Genomic DNA, 12,766 nt, shown 5'->3' with positions numbered 1-12,766 from the left:
TGGGAGGACTCTGCACACACCCCTCCTGTCTCTGGGCACTGCTGGGAGTACTCTGCACCCACCCCTCCTGTCTCAGGGCACTGCTGGGAGGACTCTGCACACACCCCTCCTGTCTCTGGGCACTGCTGGGAGTGATAGGCCCCCACCCCTCCTGTCTCAGGGCACTGCTGGGAGTGATAGGCACCCACCCCTCCTGTGTCTGGGCACTACTGGGAGGACTCTGCACACACCCCTCCTGTCTCTGGGCACTGCTGGGAGTGATAGGCCCCCACCCCTCCTGTCTCAGGGCACTGCTGGGAGGACTCTGCACACACCCCTCCTGTCTCAGGGCACTGCTGGGAGTGATGGGCACCCACCCCTCCTGTCTCTGGGCACTGCTGGGAGTGATAGGCCCCCACCCCTCCTGTCTCAGGGCACTGCTGGGAGGACTCTGCACACACCCCTCCTGCGTCTGGGCACTGTTGGGAGGACTCTGCACACACCCCTCCTGCATCTGGGCACTGCTGGGAGGACTCTGCACCCACCCCTCCTGTCTCTGGGCACTGCTGGGAGGACTCTGCACACACCCCTCCTGTCTCAGGGCACTGCTGGGAGTGATGGGCACCCACCCCTCCTGTCTCTGGGCACTGCTGGGAGTGATAGGCCCCCACCCCTCCTGTCTCAGGGCACTGCTGGGAGGACTCTGCACACACCCCTCCTGTGTCTGGGCACTGCTGGGAGTGATAGGCACCCACCCCTCCTGTCTCTGGGCACTGCTGGGAGGACTCTGCACCCACCCCTCCTGTCTCAGGGCACTGCTGGGAGGACTCTGCACACACCCCTCCTGTCTCTGGGCACTGCTGGGAGGACTCTGCACACACCCCTCCTGTCTCAGGGCACTGCTGGGAGTGATGGGCACCCACCCCTCCTGTCTCTGGGCACTGCTGGGAGTGATAGGCCCCCACCCCTCCTGTCTCAGGGCACTGCTGGGAGGACTCTGCACACACCCCTCCTGCGTCTGGGCACTGCTGGGAGGACTCTGCACACACCCCTCCTGCATCTGGGCACTGCTGGGAGGACTGTGCACCCACCCCTACTGTCTCTGGGCACTGCTGGGAGGACTCTGCACACACCCCTCCTGTCGCAGGGCACTGCTGGGAGTGATGGGCACCCACCCCTCCTGTCTCTGGGCACTGCTGGGAGTTATAGGCCCCCACCCCTCCTGTCTCAGGGCACTGCTGGGAGGACTCTGCACACACCCCTCCTGTGTCTGGGCACTGCTGGGAGTGATAGGCACCCACCCCTCCTGTGTCTGGGCACTGCTGGGAGGACTCTGCACACACCCCTCCTATTTCACAATATGTACGCTCATGACATACACGGATGTGGGTACGCTCCATGCATTCGAGGTGGGGGTACGTGTCGTACTTACACTGTTGGGGTGGGGGTACGCTCCATGCATTCGAGGTGAGGGTACGGGTCGTACTTACACTGTTGGGGTGGGGGTACGCTCCATACGTACGCGGGTGGGGATACGGGTCGTACTTACACTGTTGGGGTGGTGGTACGCTCCATACGTACGCGGGTGGGGGTGCGTGTCGTACTTACACTGTTGGGGTGGGGGTATGCTCCATACGTACACGGGTGGGGGTACGGGTCGTACTTACACTGTTGGGGTGGGGGTACGCTCCATACGTACGCGGGTGGGGGTACGGGTCGTACTTACACTGTTGGGGTGGGGGTACGCTCCATACGTACGCGGGTGGGGGTACGGGTCGTACTTACACTGTTGGGGTGGGGGTACGCTCCATATGTACGCGGGTGGGGGTACGGGTCGTACTTACACAGTTGGGGTGGGGGTACGCTCTATATGTACACGGGTGGGGGTACGGGTCGTACTTACACTGTTGGGGTGGGGGTATGCTCCATGTATACGGGGTGGGGGTACGGTCCGTACATATCCGTCCCCACGCTATGTGATGCTTGTGCGGCCCGTACCCAGGCCTTTGCCACGTGGGTACGAGCCGTCCCGCCATTGTTGGGGTGACGTGGGTGTGGGCGTGGTACGACTCGTACCCACGCTCTTCAGGCGTGGGTACGGGACATACCTGTCTGGTTGTGTTGCCGGTTCGCGTCGTGACGGACTTCCGTTGTGGCGGTCGCTGGCTTAGCTGGACACGCCCCCACCCCCTCGTAGTGACCAGGGCCTGGGAGTCAGGTATGTCCAGGGCATGTGTGCTGTGTGACTTTGGTGGGGGGTTTGTGGCCTGCCCAGGTCCTGCCACCCCCCCCCACCCCACTTTCCCCCCTCCCTTAGTTGTTCTGACCTTCTGCGGCGTCTGCGTCCGAACCTGTAGAGGAGGTCGACTGCTATGAGGGCCGGGATGACACGTAGGTTCGGGTCCATGTCTGTCCGTCGCGTACGGGTCCTCCTTGTTCGCGTCGTCCTGTCTGTCCGTCGCGTACTGGTCCTCCTTGTTCGCGTCGTCCTGTCTGTCCGTCGCGTACTGGTCCTCCTTGTTCGCGTCGTCCTGTCTGTCCGTCGCGTACTGGTAGTCCTTGTTCGCGTCGTCCTGATTTCCTGGCAGTTTTTGGCTGCTGGAAAATATTCACAGTGCGGGATGACGTTGGTGCGAATCGTGATTCCTGGTTCGTGAATGGCAGGCTGCGAGCGTCCCGACGTCAGGTCGGCGCTTTCCCGGATCGCATTTGTAGGTTTATTTTGTTCAGTCGGGGTTTTTTACGATTCGTACGGGAATGGTGTTCCCGTGCGAATCGTAATTCCATGTTTGTATATTTTGACGACCGGGTACGCGTCGGACGGAGAATATGCTCCGTCCGACGGTTTGTACCCGGTTTTTACTTGATCGTGATCGGCGCCAGAATGTTTCCTGTTTACTTATAGCTCCAAGCATATAGAGACCATTTCCTTTCCTTTGTCCCACAAACCCTAGCATAGTTCAAAAATACTTTTTTCCATTTAGACCACATCATTGGTGGCTCTTCTAGCAGACTAAGAAAAAAACAGAGGCGGTGACACACTTTGCATAATTGTTGCAAATCGTTGTCCCTCAAAAACCTCCATACAAATAATAATTTCTGAAATTCTAGAAATGAATCAATAAATAATTCCCAAATAACAACTTAACCATTTTTCAATGACACAGGCAAATAAGTTCAACATTATTTTCTGTTCTTCAGATAATAAAGGAAAACATGAGTGCTCATCACTGATAAATATCTAAGCATAAGCACTTTAAATCCATGTAGTAATTTGGTGTTCTCCAGAGAAGTTAACCAACAGGCACAATAAAATGAAATTTCTAATGAAAAATAGTTTCTGTTACCTAAACGGTGTGATTGTCACCTAAGAATAACCACTGACAAGCACTAATCCCAATGTGATGTATGATGTGGTCTTCCTGGTACATTATCAGAAAATCAAACAAAAATAAAATTCCTTTCATTAGGGATTAATGATATGCTTATCAATGAAAAATAAAAACTGACAAGCACAGTACACTAATGAGACTTCTGGTGTCCTTATCAGGATAAATCAAACAAAGATTATTTTCTTCAATGGAACAAAGATGAATTGGTAAAGTTTAAACAACTTAATACACAGTACCTCTCCTCTTTATTTTAACACTTCCCTTCTGAAGAGGTAGCTCTGATGCACCTCACCGTAAATTTCTCAGCCGAGTCTGAATGTGCTGCAGTGTTTAGAAAATGTGGTTTACACCTTGTCAGCCAATATCTCTTGTGACTCCAAGAAAGTTTTGATGACTAACAACAGAGTGATTCTCTGGAACGCAGCAACACCGAATGGCTATTTGTAACGCAACCTTCTTCAAAGAAAATGACAATGAGTTCGCAGAGATCTATGTTGCTACAAATTAAACGCAGAGCATGCCTGGTATGTATGAAACATTTGTTGATGGAAGCCACTTCAATATACCGAGTGCAGTGGCCTTTTGGATCGAGTAACGGGCTCTTCAAACAAAAGAACTCCAAATATTCCATAGAATCTTCCTGAGTTGTAAGGGTAGAGACAGACACTTTCCTGCAGTACTATCCTTGTCTCCTTGATGTTCAAAATCCCTCGTTTTCCAGTCTGCATGTGCAATCCTAAGTGACTCAAATAAGCAAAATGTTTCATGCTGCTGATGTTTGAAATCTTCACCACCATGTTGTCCTCATAAACAAAGTGAAATCCATCCTAGCCCAAAAATGTCTTCAGATCAACAGTATTGGCCAGAGTCCTCTCCCACCTGGATGATGGCACTGCCCTTCGCAGGCGCCTGCCAGACTGTACCTCAGTGCCCCTGAAATCAACGTGCACACAGCCTGAAGGCATCTGATCTTCCTCATCAATCCCAACACAAAAGGTAGTTCTCTGTTCACCCCCACTAGGACTGCATCATCTACAAGGCCACCTGTATAACCTACACAGCAATACAAAATCCTCTCCATAGCTGCCTGAAATGTTAGCTGTTGAGGGTGGACAAGACCACACAAAGAATGTCAAATGAATCAGACTGGAGATAAAGAAGAAATGCAGGCCATCTCAGTGTACACATATGGGATTAGAACAGATGCCTCATCAACATTGGACCATCCTACAAGCCCTGCAATTTAAAAAGGAACATAAGACTTATCTCTTTGGAGAAGACTACTATGTAACTTGTTAGGCAATTACCAACTCCTTGCTCAACGGTCACCCTCTACAAAGCACCCTTGGACTCTAGCCTTATGTTCACGCACTCCACAGCAACCTAGCTACATTCTCACTTTACAAGTACCTCTACATCACATAAATACATATGAGTTTAACACAAATTAATACATAATTAAAAGAGAACAGATTTTGATACATTAACATTGATCTCTATTCTATTATACTATACTTACTATTCTTATCAGTATGAATCACAGAACATATTCCCAACTAATGGATAAAGTACTAAACACATAAAGAGTCAATCACCATCATATACCGTGGAAACATACGATGATGGAGAAGATACTAAATAAGTTATATATTGGACATTTGCTGACTCTGGAATCACAATGCAGTGCTTTGTTGTTCACCGAGGAAAAAAGTACAATGTGTCCATATTTTGTAGGATTTAGTGCATTCTACATCCATACTGTCCACCAGATGTTGCTCTTCGTAACTGATGCAAGATACAGAAAATAGCAGCAATATCTTTAAAATCTGCTATGCCACAGGGAGTTGAGTATGCTTGGTTAGAGCTGCACCTACAATGTCCTCATACAATGGTTCTAATACTATTGCTTGCCATGAATAGGGCATTATGCGTATTACAAGCACTCTACTAAAGAAAACAAAAGCTTTCCTCCCAGAAAGAGAAATAAACATTTCTGTTCAAGACCTTGTACTCTCACCTCTGGATGGTGGCAACATACTGATCCACACCCTAGTAAACTCTGCAGTGACCTATCTTAAGGGCAACCTACATGCTGCAGCATGCCTCATCAAGGGCCTTCAGAACAATGACCATATCTCCCCCACCCTGATACAACTCCACAGGCTCCCCTTATTGAACTGTTGCAGCCTCCAAACCAGGCTGATCATCTGCAAAGCAATCATGAGGAACATCCCTACCCATTTTGCTAACAAGCTCACCATCTCAGCACACCTGCAGCCAGAACACCATTGTCAACGAAGTGCAAAAAAGACGAAAAGGCAACAGGCCTTCTGCATTTATGCACCCAGAAATTGGAATGACATCCTCGTATCCATCAAGACTGCTGCAACGCTTCTACAATTTAAGAAAGAGATGAAGAATTGACTATTTAGAGAATACCACCAAAGATGCAGTAACAGTCCAGTTTTTCTACATTAGAACACAGCTTCCTCCCTAACCACTCGTGCATGTATCTTTAGCTTTGACCATGCACATTGCTGCACTGCCTTCCTGCTTCATTCAGGCTATATAAACTCCACATATATAGATACAATTACACTATGGAGGACAGTTTCATATGCACATCCAACATTGCCTTACTCTAGTGCAGTTAGAGATCATGTTGCCAGGCTGCATAAAAAGAGAACAAAGCTATATAACATCATAGCATGAAAGGCTATATGTGAAGAAGGGTTCTGTATCAGACTCCCATGGTCAAACTTTTGGATGTCATTTGAGGGGTCCACATGTACAATGACAAGCAAATAACTTTAGCCAAGATCGTGAGGGGGGCAGTTTCATGCTAGTGGCAGGCACCAAAATGCCCAGAGACTTAGCACCAGACTGAAAATCAAATGGAGCACTCAAGGAAGGAAGGGGTAAACTCTCTGAAGTATGGCCAAAACTATGAAACGCATTAAAACACTAGTACATAAAACTACATCTACCTTACTGCATTGCAGGAGGACTGGTGAGGGAAGTATGAATGTGAACCACACATTGTGTGGCATAATGAGAAATCACTTTTTCAATGAGTACTGCTAATGAGAAGTCACACTTGCACTTCTTCTGGGCTTCTGTGGCCATGTTGCCAGTCTCTTGTTTGAAGCTTTCTTCAATTGCATATTCAATAAAGGAAGAGGTTCTTCAATATGAACAGAAAGACGATGTGGATCCAACATATTAATTAGCAGACAACGAGAAACTTGTTAAAACCAGGTCCTTAGATTTGAACATCTGTTTATCAACTCCCCTGTGCACAGCAGAAAATGCTGAACTTAGCTAAGTTTTCACAACACTCAACCCTGGTGCGGTGACAAATATCCAGATAAATGACACGTTCTGGCCTATAGAGATCAATTTAAACTGTTTGCTTGCCCTAGGTTGTGTGCTGGGTAAATTGATGGATAGCAATGTGTGAGACATTGTTGTCACATTAATAAGGTAGCATTCATTCACTGGTTGTGTATAGACAGATATATTTCTACCACACTGTTGTGAGCAGGTGAGAATGCTGCACATTTTATTTTTATTTTGGTTTCACACACTTTCACTTCACATTTAAGGAAGTGCACCCAGAGCAAAACTAAGATTTATCTGTTATTGTATTTAACAACAAAACTTACCCAAAACTCTCAGCAACATGAACTGTATTCCAATTGCTAGTGATTTATGTTCCTGCTCCACGCTCCTGTGAACAGGAAGCAAACAATCATAGTATCAGAAATAAATGACTTGCTCCAGACAAGGAACCAAAAAATTGTTACAAGAGAACCATCTAGGTTGCTGCAATAGAAAAACAACTACATTTGATGTGACACACTGTTCGTTACCACGCTTTGGGTTCACCTCACGACAGACACAAACATTTTAAGATAAAGATTAGAGCTTTGGAGTAAATTGCAGCTTGATCCTGATGGTTATAGCCAAATATGATTCCACCTACAGGGCATGAAGCACTTAATAAAGCATCTAAAGGAGAAAGATATAACATGCTTGAAAAACTTCTGAAAGTGCCATAGGAAGTAGATTGCATGTCCATCAATATATTCGGCCACTTTTAGCCTTAACAGCAGTATACACAATAATTCAGCCAATGTGCACCACAAAAAGGCATTGTTTATCTCGTTTTAGCTTATTGGTGACACCTTTTGCCAACCCTCAGACAAAGCAAGTCACCTTGTAACTCTGCATCCTCTTCAAATTTCACTAGTGCCAGCCTCATCAGGTAAGTGCAATACTTAACCCAGGAAGGCCAGCTCCATGCGACGACATCAATGATCTGCCTTTACATTCACCGCATGTAAATGAAACATATGCGGATATCCTGGAAATGTGGCATGGGTCCAGCAATCCTGGACCTATGCTGAATAGCCCTGATTTAGCCTATGAACTTTTTAATTTTTGCTTACACTTTGTGAATATATAGACTTTGTGTAAAGTCAATATATACTTTTAAATCTGACTAATGGTTGGGGAGAGTCCTATTGCGTGTTTCAAGCTAGACCTTCCCTGGTGGAGCAGTGACTGACTAGGATGCCAGCCTATTGAATGGGGTGGTGGCAGCTGCAGGAAAATGTAAAAGGGGGCCCAGTGTTTGATCCGTGAAGTTTAATTTCTACTTCAACTTTATAACTACTTTAATGACTTCAGGTATAGGATGGCACAGCTATGTGTGGTAGAGTATTTTTATTCTGAGAATGTTGGCAAGGAGGGAGGAAGTGGGTGAACATACATGAAAATAATATGTATTACCTCTTCTTACTATGGTGTCCTGTATAATATGATTTGTACGATCGTACTCAAAATTACTGCTTCCTAAGAGGTGAATGAATGCTTAAGTGGCTGGTGATGACAGAGGCAAAGAAGCAAGCACACTTTTGTGAAGGGAGGTGTAATTACTGTGCTTCACCAAGAGGTGTTTGGAGAGGTTCTCCTGCTTCCTGAATAGCATCTAGTCTCCTTTAAAGCTTCTGAGACAGCGGTCCATACAGTAAGATGTTCTAGTAAAAAGGTGAGACCTACAAACTTTGGCTTTTTGGTTCTGTAAGTACATATGGCTGTAAGGGTCAGATGTTCAAAGCCTTCCTCAAACTAGTATGTGAGAATTGTACACTGACCCATCATCTGGGGACATGGCTTCATTAAGCATTGCAATTGAAGTGCTATTAACCCGTTGCATCACAAAATCTATTTTCACAGTTCACAAAACATTATTAATGAAACATTAAAACTAATGGGGCAGGTGGCATTTTGTAGCCCCCGCATCTCCCAAGTGAATTGCTGAGAATGTGCAGAGTTAGAGACCAGTGTGGGCCAGCTGCCCATCATTTCTGTGTTTGTATCACCTGGATGTATGTCAAAATAGTATTTTTTGACTTTTGTACACAATGTCCGGTCAGCAGAGGGGTAGAGGCTATTTTGTTTTTTAAATGATGACATTTGGGGAGGCATCAGTCACAGGCACAGGCTGTGGTGGTGCCCTGGAGCACTTTCTGTTCTTTCGGGGCTGATAACCTCCCCTTTTTGTTATCAGGGTGTCTGTAATGGACCAATAGTTTGTGACCACAACTGTAGTCACAAAAGATTGATCCACTGTATGCAAACTTGCATAAAGGAGGTAGATACCCCTTTCCCGCCCCACCTAATTGCGATTCAAAGTGAGACAGTATAGTTCTCTAGCACCTCCGTAAGAGTGAATTTTGCACATTGCACAAGAACTTTGCACATCTGGCCCTATAACATCTGGCAGCAGTTTACCTATGAATTTGATCCTGATTGTTCTTAGATCCCAGGTTCTAGAAACCTTTTTGAGTGATGCACATGGCATTAAAGTCAATTCAATACATTACTTTCACATGTAATGCCATACACCATACTTGTCCACTCCGTTCTATGAGGAATATTGATCTCCAAGGAGAATAATATCTACCTTGTTTGTAGCCATGAAGTAACGATAATACAGATACTATGTTACCAAAACAAAGTGAAAGACTGTGGAATGAGTGTGGCCTTTAAATATCGCCTAGTAGAAAAATTAAGACATATCATTTCTTGTATTGATAGCAGTTTAAAGGCATCATTGTCTAAATTAATGCATCTTTACTGGCATGCAGTAAGCCAGGTTGAAAGAGTCCTTTGCCTTAAACATGGCAAAGAATAGGATGTTAAAAGTTCAAATATTTTTTTAAGTTCTTGTAGCATTATAGATTCTTTACACTGTCTTGGCCACCAAATTGGTACTGCAGGGTCCCCAGAATTTTGATGTAGGGAAGTAATGTTTGGAACTAAATAAGACAAAGATGCATTTAAGTCATGTCAGAACACTGTCCTGGACCTAAGATGGAGTTTCATTGTGTTCTTTAGGAAATGGATCTTTTATCCGAGTGCATGTTCCTACAATGGCAATTTCCAACAAGGGGGCAGAGGCTGATGATCCAATCAATCTTGGCCAAGGCTTTTCTTATCGAACTTGAGGAAACTGAAGAGTTTGCTCCTTTGATGGAGAGCGATATGCAAGCACTGCTTAGTACCTTAGGATGAGGATGAAAGATGGTGTTTTTGTAGTGCTTGCAATAAATGCACCGATGCAGGACAAAACCACAAAGGGCACAAGCAGATGGGAACAGCCACTGCCACATGACCCTGGTTGAGCAGATCCTTCTCTTCCAGAACCAGGGATGCAGCTACATTGAGTATAATTCTGTAATGAGAAAAAAACATGTCAGATGTTAGCATGGAATATGTTGGTAAGGAAGCATTTGTCCTGAATCAGGTGTATTACAATGAATATACAAAACATTTTACTTTTTTATTTTTTGAATTTGAGACCTCTTAGAGACGAAAGTAAAAAAAAATGTATTCCAATTCTAAAAGGGAGCTAGAGACGGAATAGGGACCAGAGTAAATATAATTATGTCCCACTTCTCTTAGTACCATAGGGAAACAGATAGATAACTGCAAGGCTACTTGCAAGAAGCAACATACCTTGTACCAATGAATGAGTCTCAGATAGGGTGATGGTGTCATGCATGCTTGTAGAATACTAGTTATGTTCTACAAATTGTATACCTACAGCTAATGCAGCAAAGGGAAATGAATGGCATATTTTTATCATATAATAAACTCATTAAAAGTCAGTCTGATGGGACCAAGTGTAGAGGTGGATTAAAGGTAGACTTATTCCTCCTGCCCATATCAGTTTTTCTTACAAGGTCATTAGTTTTTCTACTGTCTGAGAAGAAGAAGGGCATTTGAATGTTTCTGTAGAACTGGGATAGTTCAATCTGTGTGATGAAATTGTCACCCAAGCGGGTGGGGACAAAACCCAGTCCCTTATTGAGGACATCATGTTCTAATGAAGTCAGAACCTTGGGACTAAGATTCACGACTAGATCGGAGTGGTGCTTGTTGATGGGGGAGGAATCTCTCGTCAGGCTCTGTTTCAGGTGTTTTTTTTCGATTGCCAGATCCCGCTGCACTCTCTGAGCATCTTGTTGGTTCTGTGGTGTCAATCTGTTTCCTCTTCTGCTCTGTCCCCTTTGGCCTGGCCCTGTTCTAAAAAAGGGGGGTAATTTGGGACTCCAAATGGGGTTGGATGAAAGGATTGTGTAGGGTATCTCCAAGGTTGGGGTGCCCACCAGGGTCCTGGGGTAGGTTGTTGTGGAGGTTCGGCTGTCTGTGCCTCCTTTGACAGGAGTTATTGGACCCACTTGAATCTGAGTCTTCCGGCTTGCTCCACTCTTCTGAATTGGAGGACAATTTGTCTGTCCCCTGTCTCCAGCCTCTTGCCCCTCTCCTGTTGGTCCTCTTGGAGGAGAGTGATTCATATTCATCCGCTAAGTACAGTATACTTTCTCATATGTGAACCTTGCCATGTCCTTCTTCAGTTTGTTGATCTTGTATTTTAGAATGCCTTCCCTTGTCTCAGTAAGGGTTTTGTTGACCTCTTCTAGCTTCTTCTTGAAAGTGGCCAGCTGGACAGTGACTTTGATCTGAGATTCCAGTTGTTGGATCTCAATGAGGATTTGGTCTGCTACTTCTTTGGAAGTGTTGATCAGGAAGACCAGCCAGTCCCATGTGCATCTCCATGAGATCTGGGACCAGTTCTTCTATTTTTTTAATCCTGCCCCAGGAGACCGCAGAATAAAAGATATTTGGCCTTCTGTAAACAGTTTTAACTTTCTTTCTTTGCACTCTGTCCCTCACCACCCTTACTGATGGCCTCTTCCTTAAAACACCTCAGCTCCTTCTTTCAAGCCCCAAAGAGTTGGAGCCCATTTCAGTGACCTTGCAGCAATGGTGTGAGGAGGAAATCCTATTAGGAAGCATGTCACCTTTGGGTGAGGGAGGGTTCTTGTCCTAAAAGAGGCCTCCTTACATGAACAGGGCATACTCTGAGCCTGGTACCTTCACTACATCACATCCGGGGATTTTTCTTTCTTCCCACTTTTTCACTATTTGGAGACATACTTTTAGTGAGTTTATAATCATCCAGGGAGTAGTAGTCTCTCCTGCAGGGCATCTCCCCTGGATTCCTAGTGTGTATCAAAATATAGACCATTTGGTGAACTGTGGATCCCTCATTTGGGCCCTCCAACCCTTCACTCTATTTCCCCATACCTACCTTCTCATACCAGGGAAACCACATCAGTAACAACCCCCACAAAATCAGTATGACAGAAAGAATAGGCTTGGCTTTTATTGATGATCATCCCATCAGGCAGAGGAATGGACTAGATTGTCCAACCTTAAAAGACAGCAACTACAGACTGATATGCATGCGGCTATTCTTACAGAGTACTTACAAGGGAACATAGCCCAGCGGGGCCTTGCAGCCACTAACGCCCGAGACTGTTCTTAGACAATAAGATCTCTAAGAAGAATTGGTCCCTGATCTCATGGAGATGCATACAGGACTGGCTGATCCTCCTGATCAACACAGCCAAAGAAGTAGCAGACCAACTCCTCACTGTGATCTAACAACTGGAATCTCAGATCAAAGTCACTGTCCAGCTGACTAATTTCAAGCAGAAGCTAGAATAGGTCAACAAAACCCTTAGTGAGACAAGGGAAGGATTCTAAAATACAAGATCCACAAACTGAAGAAGGACATGGCAAGATTCACACATGACAAAGTATACCCGTACTTAGTGGATTAATTTGAATCACTCCCCTCCGAGAGGACCAACAGGAAAGGTGTAAGAGGCTGGAGACAAGGGACAGAAAATGTACCTCCAATTCAGAAAAATTGAGCAATTCGGAAGACTCGGATTCAGTGGGTCCAATAACTACTGTTAGATGAAGAACAGACAACCAAGAGGCAGATACACCGGACCTCTACAACAACCTCTCCC

The 12,766-nt window shown here is 45.6% G+C and overlaps 1 protein-coding gene across 1 annotated transcript in view; it reads right to left on the bottom strand.

Moving 5' to 3' along the window:
* LOC146806068 (solute carrier organic anion transporter family member 2B1-like) overlaps positions 1–12,766 on the bottom strand; it is a 420,860-nt gene that overhangs the window by 104,196 nt on the left and 303,898 nt on the right. Inside the window, exons 12-13 of the mRNA XM_085623370.1 lie at positions 9,944–10,113; positions 7,037–7,101 (exon numbers count right to left, since the gene is read on the bottom strand). Of these exons, the coding sequence (XP_085479496.1) occupies positions 7,037–7,101; positions 9,944–10,113 (235 nt within the window). The remainder of the gene's footprint in view (positions 1–7,036; positions 7,102–9,943; positions 10,114–12,766) is intronic.

This window comes from Triturus cristatus, chromosome 8, assembly GCF_964204655.1.
Source record: "Triturus cristatus chromosome 8, aTriCri1.1, whole genome shotgun sequence".
Classification (NCBI taxonomy): Eukaryota; Metazoa; Chordata; class Amphibia; order Caudata; family Salamandridae; genus Triturus; species Triturus cristatus.
This window is presented reverse-complemented; position numbering and strand designations above follow the sequence as displayed.